Below are 25,294 nucleotides of genomic sequence, written 5' to 3'. Positions count from 1 at the left end.
GCGCGCGACATCAGACCATTGATGTCAAACATGCGGTCAAAACAGGTCCAATCCAGCCCACTCGATGAGTTTGCTAAGTCTAAAATTGAGCTGAATTTTTAAATTAAAGAAACTGCTTTTCTATGTTTCTACTGGATGTCGCAATAGCAATTCAGTTAGGCAAGCAAATAGTTTATACCGGCGCGAGCAAGGACACCAAGCAAGAGGTACACGGTAAAGCGGGGCTGTGACTACTCCCCCTCGACGCAACGTAAAAGAAACAGGAGTAAAATTAACAATTGGTAACACCACTTAAGATGCTGCATGACACTGCACCTTGATAGGGTTCTGTGAAAATGATTGTCTTCTGTGCAAATTTAAAGAAAGTGAAGAGTGGAAATGACAAATGAGGTAGTTGATACATAGAATAGTTTGTATTTATGCTTTATTTTGTATTTTGTTCAATCCTAGATAGGCTGTGATTTAAAGTTTAATTGCTTTGTAGATACACTGAGATTAAGTCTAAATTCATTGTGTTCTTCATGGTGTTTTTGAATTTGCACCAAATTGTTCTTCAGAATTTTCAACTAACTTGAAGTAGGGCTGGGCGATATGGCCTTTTATTAATATCTCAATATTTTTAAGCCATATCACGATACACGATATATATCTCAATATTTTGCCTTAGCCTTGAATGAACACTTGATGCATATAATCACAGCAGTATGATGATTCTATGTGTCTACATTAAAACATTCTTCTTCATACTGCATTAATATATGCTTATTTTAAACTTTCACGCAGAGAAGGAAACCACAACTAAGTCAATTTACCCAAACTGTATTTATTAAACAGTTATTAAGCAGTGGCACACACATTCATGTCATTTCAAAACAGAAAGTGCAAGATTGTCAGAAATATTTTAAACAAGCTATTAGTGCACTTTTGTGCATGACGTCACTAAGATGACATCAAAACAACACTAAATTAAAGTGCCCTTTTTGCACAAGATATTGCAATAACTGTCAAATAAAAATGAGCTGCATAATAGGAAATCAAATAGTGTATGTCCTTTGCTATGTGGTAGGTTACTACGGACGTTATTAAATTCTGTTGACTATTTTTTTCCATACGGGCATTTTGTGAGTGTGGCACCGAACATAGATGTTGACATGCAGTTTCAAGCACTCTTCATTCTCTAGCGGGGGACTTTTCAAATGATGCTACACATTAGCAGTAGGTGCTACTTTTTCTAACAACGCTTTTGTCGCATACTTGTTTGACATATTCCCGTTTGAAGCCAAACCACCGCCAGGCGATGGACCCCGTGCTGTTTTTCTTAGGAATTAATTCTTCCTTCATTTGTTACCAGTTTCGCACCTTCTTTCTCTCGTATTACCAATCCACTAGCATCAAAGCTAATATTACCATGCTGCTACCTCTTATGCGAGGGCATATGACGCGACAGTATGTGACGTATGTAAGAAGGTGCGCTTGTCTGTGAGAAGGAGAGACAAGAAAGATTGAGAAGAGCCTGGAGTGTAATGCCCGCAGCTAAAAGCAACTGCGTGAGAACGTATACTACAATATCACGATAGTCATTTTCTATATCGCACAGAGACAAACCCATGATATAACGAGTATATCGATATATCGCCCAGCCCTAACTTGAAGCGTTTTGTCAAGATGATTATTTGTGATATGTACATTTTTAGAATGTGCATGTTCTTTTTTGGGCAGAAGTAAAACAAAGAAAACAATCTGAAGTTGTCGTAGTTGTATTTTTCAGTTATTACGCCATGATTTTACCTGTCCGGTCCACGTGGGAACACATTTTCCTCCATACCGCCCCTGAGGTACAATGAGTTTGACACCCTTGGCCTAGACCAGGGGTCGGCAACCTTTACCACTCAAAGAGCCATTTTGGCAAGTTTCACAAATTAAAGAAAGTGATGGGAGCCACAAAAAAAATTTACAATTTAAAATGAAAAACACTGCATACAGAGCTTAAATGCTTTGTGCTATATTAACCAGGGGTCTCCGACACACGCACCGGCACGCACTTTAATGTGGACATTTGATGTTAGTGCAGCCCGCGAGTTTTGAATGAATGGCGCTTGATAGCGTCATACTTGCCAATCCTCTCATTTTTCCCCGGGAGACTCCCGAATATCAGAGCGTGATGACACCGCCCTCTACAGTCTGCCCTAACAGTGTACCTGCTTGACCACACGTAAGTGACAGCAAGGCGTACTACCTCAGCAACCACACATCTTACACTGACGGTGCCAATACCCAGAATCCCATGCAGCACTAACTCTTCCGTACTAGTTCAGCAACCACACATCTTACACTGACGGTACCAATACACATCTGACACTGACGGTACCAATACACATCTTACACTGACGGTACCAATACCCAGAATCCCATGCAGCACTAACTCTTCCGCTCAACCAACGCAAGGAGGGGGGGGGGGGGGGGGGGGGGGGGGGGGTTGATGTGTGGGGGGGTTGTGGTAGCGGGGTGTATAATCTAGACCGGAAGAGTTAGGACTGCATGGGATTCTGGGTAATGGTTGTGTTGTGTTTATGTTGTGTTACAGTGCAGATGTTCTCCAGAAATGTGTTTTTCATTCTTTTTTGGTGTGGGTTCACAGTGTGGCGCATATTTGTAACGTAACAATGTTAAAGTTGTTTGATACGGCTACCGTCAGTGTAAGCTGTGTGGCTGATGAGTAAGTATGCTTTGCTGTCTCCTGTGTGTGCGATTAATAACAACATGCAACATGTGGCTGGACTGGCACGCCGTATGTAAATGCTATAGAGGACAATTACTGCAGTGCAATCAGGGCACGCCCTTTATCTAGTATTTATAGTCTAAATAGGATTACTTTTTCCCTGGGAGTTATTTATGAGAGACACTGAGATCCATAAGTCTCCTGGGAAAATCGGGGGGTCGGCAAGTATGTAGCTGAGCCGCATCAGAGTGGTCAAAGAGCCGCATGCGGCTCCGGAGCCGCGGGTTGCCCACCCCTGGCCTAGACAGAGCAGCATTAGCTAAACTGTGTTTGTTAGCTCAGACTCACAGTTTGCGGGCAGTTACGGCAGGTCTTTTGAATTTTGTCACTGGTTTGCATTAGCGCAAGTTAATAAAGAGATTGAATGTGCTTCGATGGCTGTAATCTCCTTGTCCACAAATGGGGTATTGTAGGATATCAGGCTGGTCATTTCAATCATCGATTGTTCATTATTGGGGGGGGGGGGGGGTTACCCACATATGCGGTCCTCTCCAAGGTTTCTCATAGTCATTCACATTGACGTCCCACTGGGGGGAGTTTTCCTTGCCCGTATGTGGGGTCTGTACCGAGGATGTCGTTGTGGCTTGTACAGCCCTTTGAGACACTTGTGATTTAGGGCTATATAAATAAACATTGATTGATTGATTATTCCCTCAAAGTACTTGTGTGTATGTCTGCTGTGTGATGTTGCTCTGATCTATTTGATATCAAATTTGTTTTAGTGTGGTGCTTTTTAGTAAAAATATATTGCCCACATTGAACGTGCTGTGCTTCCGACACGGTCTTGTACAACCACATCAAATGTAGCGTGCCACGTTACAAATGTCTCAGTGTTGTAATGTACATAAAAGTTATTAGATTACTCGTACTAGTAAAAGTAATAGTGTTAGTAACGAACAGCGCACCCTGATTGGTGTGGTCTGATCTAGTGGCCATTACTACTGTAGTATTGATACTTTTTAGTGAATTTAGTCATTGTTATGGTTACAAATGGTTAAACTTTGAAAATTCGAATAATATTTTCTTACACACAAAAAAACAGCAATAAGAATGAAGCAGCAAACTTTGAAGCGTGATTTGGCAAGGGACGACTGCACCATGGTTTTATTTTGAAGCTTTGGACAGGAAGTCAGTGTGTACATGTTTTGATGCTGTAGTTATGTTGCACGCTGCTTGGCAGTAATGATGACGTTAACAATACATGTCAATATGAGCTGACCTGTTTTTCAAAGAAATAACCTTCTGTGGGTCTCAAATGTTACGTCAACAAAAGCGGTATGTCGACTTAAGTGGACAATTTTTTTTATTAAAAAGGATCACGGTTAACCAGGACTTGAGTTGGTCGACATAAGTAGGTTCCATTGTATATACTTTTATTTGTATGTCAAAGTGTGAGAGTGCTGCTCTGACCCTGCCGACCACGCCACGTCCTCGGACCGTCTCCAGGGTGCCGGACAGACTGAAGATCCTCCAGTGTCTTTCTCTTAGTTGAAACACCTCATTGCCCAGGTTCTCCAAACGGATGCAGTATCGCCACTTACAAAACAGAACACAAAGTTGACACAAAAGCATTCAGTTGATACAGTGGGCAAAATAAGTATTTGTACCCCTGCTGATTTTGTACGTTTACCACCTTACACAGATATGAACAGTTCAGAATTTTCCAGATCCCCTACCAATTAGCAACTTTTCTGACCATTTGTGAGCTCTGGAAGTACACAAATTAGTCCTATCTTGAGAAAAGTACTCTTAATCTCCAATTGTTATGCGTTAGAAGACACCCTTCTCTTTCAATCCAACCTCTACATCCCCATGGTTTGATTGATTGGAACTTTTATTAGTAGATTGCACAGTACAGTACATATTCCGTACAATTGACCACTAAATGGTAACACCCAAATAAGTTTTTCAACTTGTTTAAGTCGGGGTCCACATAAATCAATTCATGGTAGAACTTCTGGTGAAGACCAGAGAGCTGTGAGAAAAAATGGAATGGGCTACAAGACCATCAGCAAGAAGCTTGATGAGAAAGACTATTCTTGGTGTAATATTAAGGAAATGTGATGTAGTCAAATTAATTTAGAATTGAGCTCTTCAGCATCAACTCAGCATGATTGGAGGCAGATAAATGATGAATATAACATCATCCCTACTGTCAAACATGGAGGTTGAACCATTCTGCTTTATTGTTTATTCACCACATTGAGGGGCCAATGAACAGGAACATGTACCAAAGAATGATGGAAAAAAACCTTCAGGTCTCAGCCAGAACACTGAAATGGGTTTTCGGGTGCAACAAAAGAGTGGCTCAAAAAGAAGCATAACAAGATCATGGAGTGGGCTAATCCATCCTAGGAGATTAATCCAAAAGAAAATCCATGGAGGTAAACTAAGTTACAAAGTGACAGGCTAAAAAACATCAACATTTGGACCTATTTTCTTGTGAAAGGTGAACAGCTCAGAAGTATAACCTGTCAGCTGACTGACTGGATGCACAAAATACTACACCGAATATACAGTCGTGGTCAAAAGTTTACATACACTTGTGAAGGACATAATGTCATGGCTGTCTTGAGTTTCCAATAATTTCTACAACTCTTATTTTTTGTGATAGAGTGATTGGAGCACATACTTGTTGGTCACAAAAAACATTCATGAAGTTTGGTTCTTTTATGAATTTATTATGGGTCTACTGAACATGTGACCAAATCTTCTGGGTCAAAAGTATACATACAGCAACATACATTATCAATTTTGGTGATGTAGAAAAGTTACAATCAAATCAAATTAGCTTAATGGCATGGCCTCTTAACTTCATGTGAGTGGTTATGATTGACGACACCTGTTGACTTCTCTGAGCCCATTTAAAAAGAGCTCCTGTGACGCTGTCATTAGACCCGGTTACAAACGCGACAATGGGAAAGTCAAAAGAACTCAGCACAGATCTGAAAAAACTAATCATTGACTTGAACAAGTCAGGAAAGTCACTTGGAGCCATTTCAAAGCAGCTTAAGGTCCCAAGAGCAACTGTGCAGACAATTGTTCGTAAGTATAAAGTGCATGGCAGTTTTGTCACTGCCATGATCAGGAAGAAAAAACAAGCTATCACCTGCTGCTGACAGAAAATTGTTCAGGATGATCAAGAGTCAACCGAGAACCACCAAAAAGCAGGTCTGCAATGAATTGGAAGCTGCTGGAACAACTGTGTTCCAGCAGCTTCCATACAGTTGTCGTTGTCCACAGTCAAGCGTGTTTTGCATCGCTATGGACTGAGAGGCAGGCTACCATGCAAGAAGGAAGCCCTTGCTCCAGAAGAGACACCTTAAGGCTCATCTAAAGTTTGCTGCTGATCACAATGACAAAGATAAGACCTTCTGGAGGAAAGTTCTGTGGTCAGATGAAACAAAAAATTAGCTGTTTGGCCACAGTACCCAGCAATGTGTTTGGAAGAGAAAAAGTGAAACCTTTAATCCCAGGAACACCATTCCTACCGTCAAACATGGTGGTGGTAGTATTACCAAGTATGACCAAGATGGCGGCGCTTCATGGCGGCAGCTTCTTGCAAGCGCTCTTTGAAGTGTAGACCGATTTGGCAAAAATACCCGTCAATTCAGTCAATTTCATGGCTGGCTCACAGCGTGTTCACTACGTGATCACTTACGACCGACTTACGATTCTGGATGTGGAGAGATCGGGCCATTTTGGGCTGAAAGATGCGTGTACGGAGGACCTACTCGCTAGCTTGGGAATTCTTCGCGAGCTACATCCAGCAGTGGCCTTTGAAGCAGCGGGGTCCACTACCAGCGGAGACCGTCAACGAAAGAGACGTAAGTGGTGCGCTCGGAAGCAGAAGCGGGGATGTCGGGCGGGGCTAACAACAACGCTAAAGGCGTTGTTGTTAGCGGGGCTAACGAAAAAGCTAAAAGCTAATCCTCAAAGAAGCGCTAATAAGGAGTCTGTTAAGCTAGAACTAGCCAGCGCCAGGCTGGATAATCCCTGCACACATAGCAATTCTCTTAGAATAATATACAACTCACATAATGTTTTTTCTGCGTCAGAGGTGGACATGCATTTTACTGAGGTGGCAAACAATCTAAAAATTCCTGTCATATCAATTCCTATATATGGTCGAAATTATTTAAAGTGCACTATGCATAATAAACGTAACATTATTAATATTGCTACTACGGATACTTTCAACAAAAACTCCTCAAAACAGCCCACTACCTATAATATGGGCTTTTTAAACATAAGATCATTGTCTTCCAAAACATTATTAGTTAACGAAGTCATTAGAGACAACAATCTTGATGTCGTTGGTCTAGCCGAGACCTGGCTCAAACCAGACAAATTTTTTGCGCTGGGTGAGGCGTCTCCTCCTGGCTATACGGGAACGCATATTGCCCGTCCCATTAAAAGGGGTGGGGGTGTTGCACTAATATACAACAAAAACTTTAGCCTTACCTCGGACCTAAATAATAAATATAACTCGTTTGTGGTGCTTACTATGAGGTTTGTCACACCGCTGCCTCTGCACCTGGCTGTCATCTACCGCCCCCCAGGGCCCTATTCGGACTTTATCAATGAATTTTCAGAGTTCGTTGCTGATCTAGTGACGCACGCCGACAATATAATCATAATGGGAGACTTTAACATCCATATGAATACCCCATCGGACCCTCCATGTGTGGCGCTCCAGACTATAATTGATAGCTGTGGTCTTACACAAATAATAAATGAACCCACGCATCGCAACGGTAATACGATAGATCTAGTGCTTGTCAGGGGTGTCACCACCTCCAAAGTTACGATACTCCCGTACAGTAAAGTAATGTCCGATCATTACCTTATAAAATTCGAAGTTCTGACTCATTGTCAACAAACTAATAATAATAATAATAACTACTATAGCAGCCGCAACATTAATGCTGCCACAACGACGGCTCTTACTGACTTACTGCCTTCGGTAATGGCACCATTCCCAAATTATGCGGGCTCTATTGATAACCTCACTAACAACTTTAACGACGCCCTGCGCGACACCATTGATAGTGTAGCACCGCTAAAGCTAAAAAGGGCCCCTAAAAGGCGTACCCCATGGTTTACAGAAGAAACTAAAGCCCAGAAATTATCATGTAGAAAGCTGGAACGCAAATGGCGTGCGACTAAACTTGGTTTTCCATCAAGCATGGAGTGATAGTTTAATAACTTATAAACGCATGCTTACCTCAGCTAAAGCTAAATATTACTCAAATCTCATCCACCTCAACAAAAATGATCCTAAATTTTTGTTTAGTACAGTAGCATCGCTAACCCAACAAGGGACTCCTCCCAGTAGCTCCACCCACTCAGTAGATGACTTTATGAATTTCTTTAATAAGAAAATTGAAGTCATTAGAAAAGAGATTAAAGACAATGCATCTCAGCTACAACTGGGTTCTATTAACACAGATACGACTGTATATGCGACGGACACTGCCCTCCAAAATAGTTTCTCTCTCTTTGATGAAATAACATTGGAGGAATTGTTAAAATGTGTAAATGGGACAAAACAAACAACATGTTTACTTGACCCAATTCCTGGGAAACTTATCAAGGAGCTTTTTGTATTATTAGGTCCATCAGTGTTAAATATTATAAACATATTACTTTCCTCTGGCACTGTTCCCCTAGCATTCAAAAAAGCGGTTATTCATCCTCTGCTCAAAAGACCTAACCTCGATCCTGAGCTCATGGTAAAGTACCGCCCGGTGTCCCACCTTCCGTTTATCTCGAAAATCCTCGAAAAAATTGTCGCACAGCAGCTAAATGAACACTTAGCGTCTAACAATCTCTATGAACCTTTTCAATCCGGTTTCAGGGCAAATCACTCTACGGAGACAGCCCTCGCAAAAATGACTAATGATCTATTGCTAACGATGGATTCTGATGCGTCATCTATGTTGCTGCTTCTTGATCTTAGCGCCGCTTTCGACACAGTTGATCATAATATTTTATTAGAGCGTATCAAAATGCGTATTGGGATGTCAGACTTAGCCTTGTCTTGGTTTAACTCTTACCTTACTGACAGGATGCAGTGTGTCTCCCATAACAATGTGACCTCGGACTATGTTAAGGTAACGTGCGGAGTTCCCCAGGGTTCGGTTCTTGGCCCTGCACTCTTTAGTATTTACATGCTGCCGCTAGGTGACATCATGCGCAAATACGGTGTTAGCTTTCACTGTTATGCTGATGACACTCAACTCTACATGCCCCTAAAGCTGACCAACACGCCGGATTGTAGTCAGCTGGAGGCGTGTCTTAATGAAATTAAACAATGGATGTTCGCTAACTTTTTCAAACTCAACGCTAAGAAAACGGAAATGCTGATTATCGGTCCTGCTCAACACCGACATCTATTTAATAATACCACCTTAACAACAACCAAACAATTAAACAAGGCGACTCGGTAAAGAATCTGGGTATTATCTTCGACCCAACTCTCTCGTTTGAGTCACACATTAAGAGTGTTACTAAAACGGCCTTCTTTCATCTCCGTAATATCGCTAAAATTCGTTCCATTTTGTCCACAAATGATGGTGAGATCATTATCCATGCGTTCGTTACATCTCGTCTCGATTACTGTAACGTTTTATTTTCGGGCCTCCCTATGTCTAGCATTAAAAGATTACAGATGGTACAAAATGCGGCTGCTAGACTTTTGACAAAAACAAGAAATTTGATCATATTACGCCTATACTGGCTCACTTGCACTGGCTTCCTGTGCACCTAAGATGCGACTTTAAGGTTTTACTACTTACGTATAAAATACTACACGGTCAAGCTCCTGCCTATCTTGCCGATTGTATTGTACCATATGTCCCGGCAAGAAATCTGCGTTCAAAGAAATCTGCGTTCAAAGAACTCCGGCTTATTAGTGATTCCCAGAGCCCAAAAAAAGTCTGCGGGCTATAGAGCGTTTTCTATTCGGGCTCCAATACTATGGAATGCCCTCCCAGAAAAAGTTAGAGATGCTACCTCAGTAGAAGCATTTAAGTCTCATCTTAAAACTCATTTGTATACTCTAGCCTTTAAATAGACTCCCTTTTTAGACCAGTTGATCTGCCGTTTCTTTTCTTTTCTTTTCTACTCTGCTCCCAACCCGGGGTGGACCGCTAGCCTGTTCATCGGATGGGGACATCTCTACGCTGCTGACCCGTCTCTGCTCGGGATGGTTCCTGCTGGCCCCACCATGGACTGGACTTTCGCTGATGTTGGACTTTCACAATATTATGTCAGACCCACTCAACATCCATTGCTTTCGGTCTCCCCTAGAGGGGGGGGGGGGGGGTTACCCACATATGCGGTCCTCTCCAAGATTTCTCATAGTCATTCACATTGACGTCCCACTGGGGTGAGTTTTTCTTGCCCGTATGTGGGCTCTGTACCGAGGATGTCGTTGTGGCTTGTACAGCCCTTTGAGACACTTGTGATTTAGGGCTATATAAATAAACATTGATTGATTGATATTAAGCTCTGGGCCTCTTTTGCTGCCAATGGAACTGGTGCTTTACAGAGAGTAAATGGGACAATGAAAAAAGAGGATTACCTCCAAATTCTTCAGGACAACCTAAAATCATCAGCCCGGAGGTTGGGTCTTGGCCGCAGTTGGGTGTTCCAACAGGACAATGACCCCAAACACACATCAAAAGTGGTAAAGGAATGGCTGAATCAGGCTACAATTAAGGTTTAGAATGGCCTTCCCAAAGTCCTGACTTAAATCCCATTGAGAACATGTGGACAATGCTGAAGAAACAAGTCCATGTCAGAAAACAAACAATCAAAAATTCAACCAGAAGCTTGTGGATTGCTACCAAAAGCACCTTATTGCAGTGAAACTTGCCAAGGGACATGTAACCAAATATTAACATTGCTGTATGTATACTTTTGACCCAGCAGATTTGGTCACATTTTCAGTAGACCCATAATAAATTCCTAAAAGAACCAAACTTCATGACTGTTTTTGTGACAAACAAGTATGTGCTCCAATCACTCTATCACAAAAAATAAGAGTTGTAGAAATTATTGGAAACTCAAGACAGCCATGACATTATGTTCTTTACAAGTGTACCGGTATGTAAACTTTTGACCACGACTGTAGTTAAGTGTTATTGATTTAGTTAGCTGGCCTGTGTATTTTTTTCTACTCACCCAGTACACATGGGAGTTCTGGCCTTCCTGAATGAAGAGAGAATCACAAGTATTACAAATATGTACATATGGAAACTGAAAAACACCAGCATAAAAAAAGGAATCACATGTTCATAATAGTGCATGTTCACTATTTACCCTCATGCCCATGTAGAACGGGATGACGGTGACCCGGATGTTTTCAGTGGTCTCCCTGTGGACGTCAGAGAGCTCCAACCAGGGGTGGTTCTTTTCTTGCCATGCTTTTAGGGTGTCTCTGGCTACAAATGGAGGCGCTAAGGTGCACAGAGAACAATAAGGCATGTTCAATAATTGTTTAGTTAGAGACAGAAATATGACCAGTCTCTAAAATGACAAAGAACACGATACAGACAAAATGACCGCAATCTTGGAAAAGAATGAGGCTGATAGCTCAAGTGAGGCACAAGTGTGTTTACATTTAGTAGGGTTGTACATAAGGAAGCGTTCGAACAGCTCATGCTGGATGGGAGTCTGCTCTGCAGAATTGTAAGGCAGGATGTCTTCATGACTAACATAATCCAGACCTGAGAGAAAGGCAGAAACACCACAATTACCAGTGGAACATGTTCAAGTCGATGTCCCAAAAAGCTATTGCTTGATACTACCTGTGACTTTGACCAGACACATATGTAAAACAAGAGATTTTAAAGAATCTTGTTTGACGACACCATTTTTTTCCCCAAATTTAAATAAATACATTTTGTTAGTTGCGGAAAGGTTGAAAGAGCGGCTGAGAAGTGTACCACAAAAAAAGGACTTTTGGTCACTTGCCAAGACTTTGAACTAAGTAAGTAAGCATTTCCTTTCCAAGACCTTTTTTGTTTGAACTGACTTCGAAATGACATCAAATCAGCTTTCACAACAACATGCCAGCATTAATGATGAAGTCAACAATACTATAACAAATTTTGTCATATACTTATTGACTTTTCAGAAATGGTCCTCGACATAATCAGCATAAGCGGGCACTTTTAATTAATAAGAACGTGGTGGACCAGAGGCCTTATGTAACGAGCTTGCATACACACAAAAGCCTGCTGTACGTCCCTTTTCACGGCACAGTTGAGATGGTTCAAGACTGACGTTGACGTGGAAATGTGCGCTGCCTCACGTCACATGAAATTGTAATCTGGATCTGTGAGTAGGCTACTGTATAAACACATGTTATAAGTTACACTACGGTAATTAGATTTATATTGGGGATAATCAGTCACCCACCTCTTCTTAAGTTTTACCTATCATTGTTGTAACTATTTTCTCAAATAAGGTGCAGCACTAATTTCCCCCAGTTTTGCCCACGCACATCTATCGTCTTGTTCACTTTTCTCCTGACACGACCGTTTACTTTTTTTTTAAAATTCAGTCTGTGTTCAGTTCTCGGAGACACGGCAATGTCAGGCTTACAATAGCTCTGCTGTTCACTCCAAACATAAGAAATAAGAACCTCCTATTGACTTGTGATGTGCTGAGCACATTGCTTGCCATGCACAAAGCCATGCACATGTCTGCAGCGAAATCCAAGTATTTTGCGATGTAACAAAGACATGTGCTTGGATTTGTGCATGAGAACACTTTAATACATCTAAATGTTTACTTGTGTACGCTGTTTTCTGGGTTCAATGTTACATCTATTTTTAGTAGGAAAGCCACACAACTGTTGTTACATGAGGCCCCAGGACTTGGGTTGGTCAACGTAGACTGGTTGTCCATAATAAACGAGGTCAACTTAAAAGGGACCTACTTTAATAAAACCAACTTTTCTTAACTGTTGGTACCTGGTTTTGTGTATTTAGGGTCTGCATAAGTCCCGGAAATTTGAAATCAAACCATGGAGGCACAGCAGAGATATTTATAAAACAAATTTGCCTTCCTTTTTACTTCTTCCAAACAAGGCTGTTTAGAATTTACCCAATTTATAAAGTTTTTTCCAAGTGTGACGTCACCAGATATCTCCATATATAATACAGATTTACCCGAAAAGAATTGCGCGATTCCCCCATTGTAGTCCGATGCTGAAGTCAATATGCTCATTATTTTTCTCTATCCTCTTGTTGTGGGGCAGAGTGGCTCGTACATGCACATGCATCCTCCGGTGTTGCCATTTGTAATACAAAGACGGGATATGTAAGTGCTGAAAACTATAACATGACTGGCGGTTAGAAGATGCAGTCGAAGTGTAGCCATGTAAATAAGACCACCCATAAAACGGCACAACCTGAAGAAACGGTCAGAAAGCGGCTAAAAACGGTCTGTTAAACATAATCTCTGCAAAACTTTGACCAATGAACCACTATTCCATATTACGTAGACTACAAGGAAGTGTTTTAAATGTTGAAAAAAATCATAATGATAGGGCTGGGTGATCTGGACCAAAACTGATATCCCGGTGTTTTTAGGCCGAATGGCGATGTATATGGGTATCTAAAACAAAACATGCAAAGGGCTTAAAGTTGCTTAAAGTGTTTTATGGTTAGATAACCAGTGTTGAGAGTACTCAGACTACTCTTTGTTGTAAGTAGTAATGTAACGTATTGCTTATTCTTATAAAGTACTTATTTAGCAGTTACTATGCCAAATCAGTTTTTGTAAATTTTGTGCATTAACGTTACGTTTATAGCCTCATGCTTGTATGCCGGGATAGATGGAGCTTCTACTCACTCACTACAATAAAAGGCAGATGACTGTTCAGTTTGAAACTGCTCTTCAGCCACCCAGCCGCAGCACTAGGTTGGTCTGCATGGGCTATGGGGAGAAGCCCTTTTAAGCCAAGGAGTAGCTAAACATTTGACACATCAAGCAAACAGCAGAGAGGAGCTATCGCTAACTGCTGTGCTAAGTCGCTAACATAACTGAACAACATAAACAGATGAGATTAGTGATAAAGTCACTCCAAGGAGACATACTGTATAAATTCTCAAACAAATTGGTGTATGTATAAATAAAGCTGTAGTCACTTACCTATAGCCAAATGCAGTCAGTGACCAAAGCATTGCATCACTCAGGAGTTGAGAAGTCAGCACCGTAGCCGCCATATTCTCTTAATAAGTTTGTTGTGTTGCGTCGTTGTGCGTCAGGCAAGCCTACGTAAAGACGCAAGGGGTGGGGTTGAGCCAAAGAATGCCCTGGGCTACGCCAGTCAGGCGCAGAGAAGAGCAAACGGCCATAACAAAGGCACACCGAAAGATTTTGTCTCAATTATATATCTCTTTCTGAAATATACCGTTATTAAGTATAATAGTGGTATATCGCCCAGCCCTATAATATGACCCTTGTAAAAGGAGCTGTTTGCGACTTGCTCAAGGTTACATTTCTTTTAAACCAAAAATATAACAAAAACACCACCGGCTAGCTTTTTTACCATTCATGGTTTAACAGAACTACATATGTTTTAGTGTCTGTATTTTTCACAATTACTAATTATTTTGACTAAATATGGTCAAAGTTGGTTCTAGAAATTTGTCTGGCGTTCTGGCTTGTCACTCACCGCTGTCTCGTCCACATGTACATGCAGAAATCGCGTGCACATAAACAAAAACAGTCCAAGAGAAACATTTATGTTGTTACAATATATACATTCAATGATAACTAAAGTTAGTAGCTAAATTTTGCTAATTCAGACCACACACTTTAAGCGGTTTCCACTGCAACAATAGATACAATGTAAATGTTGCGTCCTGATCTGTAAACAAGACCGCATAGTCAGACTCGTTGATTACCAATAGAAAGTAATTAACACAGAGTTGAGTAAAATTAAGAGTTGGCACACCTGGGATGGCGTACAGCGCTCTGCTGTCATCGTGGTTAGCCAGAAAGGTCACTGCCTCTGTCTGGGATCGCTGAGACTGTCAAATGAAACATGAAAATACTCATCCTGACAAACTTAAGTCAAACAGCATGATCAGAGAGGTGTGTGTTTACGAGAAGAACTGTACCACAATAGTGTGGGACACTGAAGTATCTTTTTATTCAATAACAGAAAGTTACATATTACCCTTGCCCACCGGGTCTTACGCTGAGATACATACCGGTTGCTGTCAACTCTGACCTCTCGTCCGTCAGCAACATAAATAATACCGGTTTCTACTGTTACACGACAGAGAAGCAAGCCAAAGGAAACTAATAAATGCAGAACATTATTTAATAATAACTACCGTATTTTTCGGATTACCGTATAAGTCGCAGTTTTTTTTCATAGCTTGGCCGGGGTGCGACTTATACTCTGGAGCGACGTATGTGTGAAATTATTAACACATTACCGTAAAATATCAAATAATATTATTTATCTAATTCACGTAAGAGACTAGGCGTATATCAGCAATCGTCACACACACACGTCAACCAATAAAAATCATGGTAGAAGTGCATTGTGGGTCATGGCAGATGTGCATTGTGGAAAAAAAAGATGCTACCTGCTACTACTTCCGTAGCTATGAAAATGGATCATTTCAACATTGGCGGTAACTTATAAAAACTGAGAAGGGCTGAACAAAAATGGCACCGAAAAGGAAATCATATACTGCAGGTTACAAGCTGGACGTAGTGAAATCTGCAGCAGAAAACGGCAAGAGGAAGCGGCGCATTGTCTACCTTTGGAGTTGGCAGAGTTGTTTAGAAGCGACACCGAGGAAGAAGATTTCATCGGATTTAGCGATTAGGAGTGACAGATTGTTTGGTAAACGTATAGCATGTTCTATATATTATAGTTATTTTAATGACTCTTACCATAATATGTTATGTTAACATACCAGGCACGTTCTCAGTTGGTTATTTATGCGTCATATAACGTACACTTATTCAGCCTGTTGTTCACTATTCTTTATTTATTTTAAATTGCCTTTCAAATGTCTATTCTTGGTGTTGGATTTTAGCAAATACATTTTCCCCAAAAATGCGACTTATACTCGAGTGCGACTTATATATGTTATTTTCCTTCTTTATTATGCATTTTCGGCCGGTGCGACGTATACTCCGGAGCAATTTATAATCCGAAAAATACGGTACTGCAGTTGTTTGTATTACATTATATTGTATTGCTTATTAAAACAGTATTTATTACCCAAAAGTCTGTTTTTTCTTTTTAAAAGGCATGTTACATGTTAAGATTGTGGTGGTATTGGAGGGCCAAACACGTATTAAGTTGATTTCAATTCCTTTCAATGACTTGAGATACGTGTGTTTAGATTTTTTTAGCTTGTTCGTGGAACCAAAATTGAGGTACTACTGTATTTAGAGAGTACTAGATATTAGTGTTAGAGATTAGTAAGATGGCAGCACAAGTAAACGCAGCAATCGCTCTCGCTCTCTCCTGATGTGTAAACGTGTTTTTTGTTGTCTTGTCATCGTTTTTGTAAGTCCATATCCTAGCTTTAACCAAAAAGCCTATGCTGCTAGAAGTTGTTGTTAGACATTGGCAGCAGTGCTGTATGGACGCCAGAGAACTACAGAAAATATGCATACTGCGCTGGCCCACCTCAACCCCCACTGCTAGGTGCAAGCGCAGAGGAAGTGTTGTAGGTGGTGTGAGAAAGCAGAAGCGGGGCGAGCACTGAGAGATCCAGACTAGGTTAACCCCATGCAAGATGGCTAGTCCATCGATCACCCTGGCCAATGTTGGCTCTCATTACAACTAAATGGGCCATGTACGTTTACTGAGATATACCCAAAGGGCTCTGAGACAATGGTGTTTACATATTCACTAAAACATGGCTTAAGTGGTGGTGTTAAATGTATATTTATTGATGTCTATGCATTTGATGCTTTTTTTGGGCTGTCAAAAATAACGAAAATAAAGTATTTGGCAAATAAATGTTTTTTTAAGTGAAAATGTTTGTGAAAGACATTCTGACAATAACTTTGCATTTGTATCCAAATATTCAGCTCTATTTTTAAAAAATATTTAAATCATGCAAGCACGTTATAGCCTGTGATTAATTATGGTTGATCTGATAAAAAAAAAAATCATCATTTTGACAGCACTGTTTTTGTTTTTTTAGCATTTAACAAAACATTCAGGTTGTTTGTAAAAAGATTACACTTGTTGTTTTATTGTTATCACACCATCTTAGACTTATGATGCAGGCAGTAGGAAATGGATGGATGGAAGGCCAAATATGCAAATTAGACAATCGAGCCATCAATACCAATACCCCTACCACTCCACCCCAACCGTTTGATGGATGTGAGGGCAATCTCTGGACTTCTAAGAGCTGAAGAGTGAATAACTGGTTTGCAACATGTAACCACTAGATGTCAGAAAAGGCTTTACAAACACACTGACTTACAATGTGAGGGCAATCTCTGGTATCAATCAGAACTTGGTAGTAAGTGTGCGTCTTTCCTTTCACTTCTTTTGATCCGTGGGCACCAGGGTTTTCAGGTTTGCTGGGGATAATAAAACAAAACAAAACAGGTGTTTACCACTAGAGACACGAGTAATGGCTAGAATATACTCTCGCATCGCGTACCTTGCGTCTGCCCCTACGGCGTCTTGTTTGATTTATATTTCTTCCGTGGGGGGCTGGTGCCAGACTTTTAATTATCTTCCAAAACACTAAGGGGCAGTGTCTCCAGAAGGAGTAACTGCAGCTATTGTTGTCATTCAAAATCATCAGATTACTTTTAATGGACGTTTTACTTATAAACCAGAGAAAAATATGTTCCTAAAAATGGACCGTGCAACTTCTGAACGAGTCACGGCAGAGGACGCTATTATTATTTGCAACGCTATTCGGCTGTTGAAGACATGGGACAAGAGAGAGCTATCATGTAAATAAGTGTTGAAAAACAATTTTTAGTAAACGACATGTAGGTGTTAATCCGTAAGGTCATGTTCAGAGTTCACAAATGTTTGTAAATATACCATGCCTGAAAGATTGACGGAGAATGAAAAGTGTTGGTGAGAGAAAAAGATGCGTGTTCCTGGGAGAGAATATATGTCGGAATTAAACCTGTTAGCACAAGTTTGACAATAAAACTTGAAGAGTGCCGTACTTTGTGACGTTTTCTGGACGCAACAACAAAACAAGCAGAAAAACAACACTGAGTGATTATCTCTTGGAGCGCATCGAGATATTAAGTACAAAATATAAATTTTCATGCAAATGTTTCATCACTGTTGTTTTATTTCATACGATCATTTGTGCATTTTAAGCACAAAGTCTATTGCCTGTGTTCAGAGATCCTCCTCAGCAAAAACTGACCAATCATAGCCCTGCGTTCCGTGTCACCGGCGACGCGAACCTAGGATTTTTTGGAGGCACACGTAAGCTACGCGGGAGAAGGAGGAACGACAGCGCCTAACCAAGCTACGCGACACGAGAGTATACACCAGGCTTAATTTAAAACAGTCGATTAGAATAGGGGTTTACCTGTCAGACAATGGCGGTGTGATATCTCTGTCGTAGAGTCGGGCATGCCATGGAAACAAGACAATACCTCGGTAGCCAAACACGCTGTGGAGAAATAGCTATGAAAAAGACAACACAGAGATATGGGCTCATATCAGATATGTAAGGTTGAAATAATTGTCAATATATTGCAAAAAATTATCAAGAGTGATTCATATTCTATTAGCTAATCTGTACGTGGAAGTGAGGTAACTAACATGGTTATGGAAGTTTTTACCTGTCCTGTTTCGTATTTGCCATGCTGCTTCAGAGCCTCAAATATCCCCACAGTCTCCAAAATCTTCCCTTCGGGCCTGTTCCTGCCACACATAGGCAACATCAATACACAGTGGCTTTCGTTTATGTCAAACTACCTTTGCCCATCACAGTGAGTGGGAGATACTACAGAGAGTAGGTGTTGCAATAGGGGTTTTATGCTGCCCATTTCCATTATCAGTCTTCCATGAGTGATATCGGCTAATACCGATCACATGTATTAACTGGCCCTGCGATGAGGTGGCGACTTGTCCAGGCCAGGGTATACCCCGCTTTCCGCCCGAATGCAGCTGAGATAGGCTCCAGCACCCCCCGCGACCCCAAAAAGGGACAAGCGGTAGAAAATGGATGGATGGATGGATGGATTAACTGTACATTTTTAACTACAACTATTACATCACAATACCAATAGATTATTGGCATTGTGATGTATGGTACTGTATTCTAGGGTTTTAAAAAGAACAACAATGTATTCCGAACACAATACTGAATAAAACCCGAAACATGGATTTTGTGACTTGTTCCACCCCTATTCAGTACCCTTCACAAAATATGACAAGGCAAAATAGACACAGCTTCTACATAGTGCAGTGTTTCTCACATAATAGCAATTTATTTGTGGTGGTGGGGGCATGGCTAGGGCTGTAGTGTATGGAATTATTTGTGTCTTAATTTTGAGGACAGAAAAATATATTTTGCAAACAAAGACATGATATTTTTTTAATAATTAAATTCAAGCGAAAAATTAAAATATTGGAGCGAAAATAAATTTATTTTGTGCACAATAAAAGTGTTAGCAGTAATTATTGAGTGTTAATATGTATAATAGCAAACAGATGCCCTCTCTCGCGCCTCTTCTCTTCCGCTCTGTCAACCTCTCCCCACTGCGCATTCAACTTTTTTTTCTACACTCGTACAGATTTCTGCTGTGAGCTCACGCAAATTTAGACACACCGTAACATATGTGTCAAAAAGGCAACCAGAGAACTGCACAAATGTACGCTCTGACTGGTTGCTTGGTCTCCAATGAGATCGCTCTGAAAAACTGTTTAACATGGTGGCGCTATATGGAGCGGAAAGAGCGACTTTAAAATGCAAGTATAGCTTTATTTATTCAATTAAAACATCTAAAAACAGACATGTAAAGCTGAGGTGACAGTAGTGATACAAACGTGTTAAAGTACAAGACTTCAATATTGCTATTTCTATTGGTATTTGTATTGCTCCATTTGTAGTGCAAATATGTTCATTGTAATTTATGTTATTAATATTTACTACTTTAAAATGTTGCTCTGGAGAGGGAAGTCTGGGGGTCTTTGCTGGAGCTGCTGTCCCCGCGACCCGATTCCGGATAAGCGGTTGAAGATGGATGGATGGATATTTACTTCACTAACTGCTTCTTTGCTATCAGTTTTCGTATCATATTTGTACATATCGTATTTGCTGATGTTGTTCTGTTTTTGTTGTTATTGTCTCTGTCTATCCCCTCTTGTCCTTGCAATTTTCCCCTCGGTTTTCCTTTTTTTCTCTTTTTATCCCCTTCTGCTCCAGTCACGCTGCGCCAAACATGAATATAAATCCAATTAATAAAGTCAAATACAAATAAGGCAACAAGAGAAGGATCCCACACTTCTCTTTTGTAAAGTAAATCTGCACTGCATCTACAGGGTGTTTACAAAGTCTGGGTACATGGTTAAACACACATAATTTATAATAAAACAATTTTATTCAATTCTAATGTTGATAAATACAATTTTCAACACGATTTCTATGACTTTCGATGCATAATTTGATGCGCTTTGCAAAATTCATGTGAACTCGATGGAATAGGTCTGAATTGTCGTCGATTTCAGCACACTGACTCGTAATGCATTCTCTCATGTGGTTTAAATCTGTAATCTCCATCGAGTAAACTTTCTCTTTCATCATACCCCAGAAAAAAAAATCCAGGGAAGAAAGGTCTGGTGAACGAGGGTACCACTCCACATGACCTCTTCTTCCAATCCAGTGAGAAAAAGTGTAATTCGGCCAATCTCTAACAGTTGTAGCAAAATGGGCAGGGTCCCCATGCTGCTGAAACCAGTTCGGAAGTCCCTCGCCTATGGGTTCAATTTGAGGCATCAATTTGTCTCTCAGCATGTTCAGATAAGTCTCACCCGTTACATGTTCATCACAGAAGAAAAGTCCTAGCACGAGCTTTCCACAAACCACACCACACAATCACCTTTTGGCTGCTTTGCTGTTTGGATGGATGCACCCAATGTGGATTGCCTTGAGACCAGTATCGAAGATTCTGTCTGTTGACTTCACCATAGCTTCATCATTGAACTACACAAAGTCTTTAGTAAAATTGATATTTTCATCCAATTTATTCAAAAACCATTCGCACACCTGTAACCAGAGTTTATGGACACCCTGTACATCAACAATATGATTTGCCTAGGTAGCTGGACAGGACAAAAAAAAAAAAAGTACTAGACTTCTAACGTAATCTCCATGCTCTTCGCTCCTCTCTTTACCCCGAGAGAGACCCCTATATTCAGCCACTGCAGACGGCTTCGTGCCCAGAGCTTTTTTTTTTAAGTTTTGAGGGTTAAAGCCTTACATCTTTTTCTTTATCATTTTGCACCTAAGTAGTTTGACTTTTGTCTTATTATATTGTCTTTTGAATGTGTGACCATAATAGTTTACATTTTTTGCATAATTGACTATGATGATTGTTTTAAAGGCTAAAAAATGTTCTACAGATATTTAATGTCAAATTTGAGTTTAGTATCAACATATATCTTTTTCTTGTTAGATTATATCGTTTTGCTCTATTTTTCTACAATGTAACACAGGCTGCACTTGGTTTAGATATATATAGTATTCTGCCCTCACTGAAAGATGGATAGGTCAGCGGTCCTTTAAACTGCACTTTTTATGTTATTTTGCCTATCGTTCACAACCATTGTGAGAGACAAGAACACATGTCTTTTTTTTTTTTTTTTGAAAGATAAAGAAAACGCTAGCAAAATGTTTCTAATGGGAGTCACTGTTGCAGCCTTCAAAGTCCTCTAAAACAACTTGAAAACCCTTCATCAACATTTTATATAAACGCATCACACTGCAAGTATATATATATAATGTAAAAACAGACACGTTTATAAAAATATGTAATATGTACAATATTTACCATACTTTGGTAATTATAAGCAATACTGTAACTTCTTTCTTCGGCGCATTTATTTCCGTTTCCATAGCAACTTTTGACTTCTGGCGACAAACGTGTGTTCCTACTTCTGGAAACAATTGCAAATGTGTTCTAATCATGGCAGACTTGGTAACGGAAAACAAGGACGACTATTTTTGGAAAAATGAGGATCCACAACCTTATCTTTTTTTAACCTGTATATACGGAGGATGGACTGCTGATTATAGAACCAGCACAAACAAAGAGTGCGGGAGGTCGGCGCGTCTTGGTCACGCAGCAAATGTGGAACTTTGAGCCAAACTATGCTGAGTTAATGGTGTGCTTACCCAAAGTCAACTGCAAACGTACCCAGCTTGACCGAACACACAACTGTTCATCAGTAAGTCACTATATTATTCATGGTAAATGCAGCACATCACTGTACACTACAGTACATACGCTGTCAAGCTAGCTGTGTACAAACAAAACATGAAATGTGGGTTAATACTTTACAGACACTGCAATATGTTTGTTCATGTTTTTCAGTCAGTACAGATAGTTGTCCTATTGCATTGTGTTGTGCATTACAAACTAAAAAGCCATTTAGTTGTTGACGCAGTCAACGCAGTTCTTGCCATAGCTCATGAGCTTACGGCTAATCATAGCATGGCGATGTCTTCCTCTGCTTGCAAAACAGTTCCTCAGTGTTCACTCTTACAATATCAATGTTGCTGCGGCTTGGTTGTTATACAGGTTACGGAACGTAGTTGAAGTATTGTTGGCAGTTTTTAGATGCATTTTCAAAGTTATTTAGAGGCAGAATGCATTGCTCCCATTAGCTGCATTGCTAGCCACTTAGGAGATAATTACTACAAGTTAGAATGCAAAAAAAAACCCTCGGCCTTCTCATCTCTCATAAGAGTTGTGAACGATAGGCAAAATTCCCCCCAAAAAGTGCAGTTTTCCTTTAACTTAAAGATGGAAAAAACTTCCAACTTCCATCCATCCATGTTCTACCACTTATTCCCTTCGGGGTCGCTGGAGCCTATCTCAGCTACAATCGGGCGGAAGGCGGGGTACACCCTGGACAAGTCGCCTTGTCATCACAGGGCCAACACAGATAGACAGACAACATTCACACACTAGGACCAATTTAATGTTTCCAACTTGAGGTTGTTTATTAATAGTCTCCACAATGAAGGTACTGTAAGCACACAAAGGAATACACGTTAATACACAAAGTGCCCATACATGTAGGAATCATGTTAAATAGGCTGCCATAAGTAAGTTAATGCATGGAAAACACTGTAGTGAAAACATTATAATACTGCGTAACAATTAACCCCATAGAAAAAATTCCCATGATCCCTACATGAGGGTAAATCCTGCTCCCTGCAATCTAAATCAAAATGTTAGCAGGATTGCATTCAACACCTCTGGAAAAAAAAAAGTTGATACCACCTTCCCTGGCATTGCCTCATCACACACACAGACAGAAATGCATGCATGCGCGCACGCAGGCATATTTCTCTGCTCGCTGTAAAGCTAATCTTTTACGACAGAGATCAAGAGTGGGGATTAATGAGGAGGAATTCAATATTACACAGTTTTGGGTTCAGGTTATTTTCATATCATAGGATAATAATACCCGAGCATAATATGTAGACAACATGATTTTTAAGAGGAATATGATGAAAAACAGAGTCAGAAGTAAATACATGTTAAGCACCTGTCAAGTAATCATTTACTACACATAGTGTATATTACAGTTGACTTAGCAGGCTTCAGTGGTGAAATCTTAACAGATTGGGATTGGCATACCTGATGTATTATGTAGTTTCGCTGTGATGAAGCAATGGGAGCCAAATAGATTTTACTATTTGTCAACAACAAGCGAAACACTCCAGTATCATATTCGGATGAATAAATTGTCAGCCTTAAAGGGGAACTGCACATTTTTTTTGCCTATCATTCACAATTTTTATGTAAGACAATACCACATATGTTTTTCTTTTTTAATGCATTCTAAATAGTAAATAAATGCGATCAAAAGTCTGCTGACAACTGAGCCTATGGGAGTCACTCTATTCTGCCTATGAAGCCCTTAAAAATTCAGGGTTTCCCGCAGCGCTTTGTTGTTAAGGCGGCCGCCTTAACTAACATCTTAACAAGATCTCCAGCCACACGGGCGCATTTAAAAAACAAAAAAACAAAAAACTATCTCTGTCCCCAAGCAAACGCATACACTGAGTGTCATACGGATGCCAAAATACTGGGGGCGCTGTAGCCTCGGACTTAAGACCATTTTAGTCAATCAGAAACATCCAAAACGCCATTCCCGGAGGCGGCATATAGCAAAAATGGCGGATCACGGCAAGAAAGAATTATATATGTGGACTGACAGAGAAGTAGAGCTACTTTTAAGCATCGTTTTGGAGTTTAAAGTTACCAAAACTCAAAGTGTTGACTGGGAAACTTGCCAGTCCAAGTATGGTGACATGCTTACCCTATTTTGGAGCGGTACGGACTTGGAGGGACATCTGAGGAATTTCCTCATCGGAAAGAGGACATCACAAAAACAACTATCGGCACTAAACTGAAAGCGATTTGTGGAAAGTACAGACAAGCAGTCGACGCAGGTGGAAGAAGTGGTTATGGTAGAGTTGTTTTGCTGTACTTCGAACTATGCGAGCAGATCTGGGGCGGTTCTCCATCAACTATATCCATTCAAATTGGAATACAAACATCAGATATTGACAAAAGCTCTCACAGGAGTTGAGATTCTCCATTCACCCTTGACAGCCTGGTCACAGACAAAGATACGCCGAATGATGTACAAGAGCAGCAAGATTCCAATGGGAGCAATCCACAATCTTCTGTGGTGAAAGAGAGAAGAGCTCTGCTTCAGGTATGGGGGCGCTAACTTCATTGCTAGGAAGTAATATCGTTAAAAGGCAGATAGATGGGGCATCAAAACATTTTTATATGAACTGCACTGCAATTACAAATGCCCTCAGATGACCACTTTCAACAATGTGGAATCATATTTTGCCCATTTGTTTTAATATTATCATTGTTTGACAACAGTGTGACAAAAATACTTGCTTTGGAATCAGAAGTCAAAATGTCAAGCATACAGTATATTAAAGTTCAGCTGTTTTAGATGTATTTAAATAGGGTTGTATTAAAAATGATATGAGTAGTTTCTTGTAGTAAATAATATTAAGTTAAGTAAAACTGCAGTTGCATTAAATAGAATTTATTTCTGTCAAAATTAAAATACCTCGATGAAGCGCTTTATTGACACACATTGTTGAGGGCCATTTCACATGTTGTAAATAACATGTCACTATCTTACACCTATACTAAAGTGGGTTTATCCCAAATAATGTATTCATGATTATTGAATGTAATTTTGTAAAAATCCTTATAATCTTTTTTTTTTTTTCACTAGGCAAAACTCAGCCACAA

General features: G+C 40.2%; 1 protein-coding gene across 3 annotated transcripts in view; it reads right to left on the bottom strand.

The window, feature by feature from the left end:
- poldip2 (polymerase (DNA-directed), delta interacting protein 2) overlaps positions 1 to 25,294 on the bottom strand; it is a 39,583-nt gene that overhangs the window by 1,960 nt on the left and 12,329 nt on the right. For 2 of the 3 annotated variants that reach the window (XM_062067920.1, XM_062067917.1), the window contains exons 2-9: positions 18,614 to 18,695; positions 18,358 to 18,455; positions 17,272 to 17,371; positions 14,757 to 14,832; positions 11,407 to 11,514; positions 11,108 to 11,244; positions 10,970 to 10,996; positions 4,190 to 4,315 (exon numbers count right to left, since the gene is read on the bottom strand). In XM_062067920.1, the coding sequence (XP_061923904.1) occupies positions 4,190 to 4,315; positions 10,970 to 10,996; positions 11,108 to 11,244; positions 11,407 to 11,514; positions 14,757 to 14,832; positions 17,272 to 17,371; positions 18,358 to 18,455; positions 18,614 to 18,695 (754 nt within the window). The remainder of the gene's footprint in view (positions 1 to 4,189; positions 4,316 to 10,969; positions 10,997 to 11,107; positions 11,245 to 11,406; positions 11,515 to 14,756; positions 14,833 to 17,271; positions 17,372 to 18,357; positions 18,456 to 18,613; positions 18,696 to 25,294) is intronic. The other variant, XM_062067918.1, reaches the window with a different exon arrangement.

Source organism: Entelurus aequoreus, linkage group LG13 (assembly GCF_033978785.1).
Source record: "Entelurus aequoreus isolate RoL-2023_Sb linkage group LG13, RoL_Eaeq_v1.1, whole genome shotgun sequence".
NCBI lineage: Eukaryota > Metazoa > Chordata > Actinopteri > Syngnathiformes > Syngnathidae > Entelurus > Entelurus aequoreus.
This window is presented reverse-complemented; position numbering and strand designations above follow the sequence as displayed.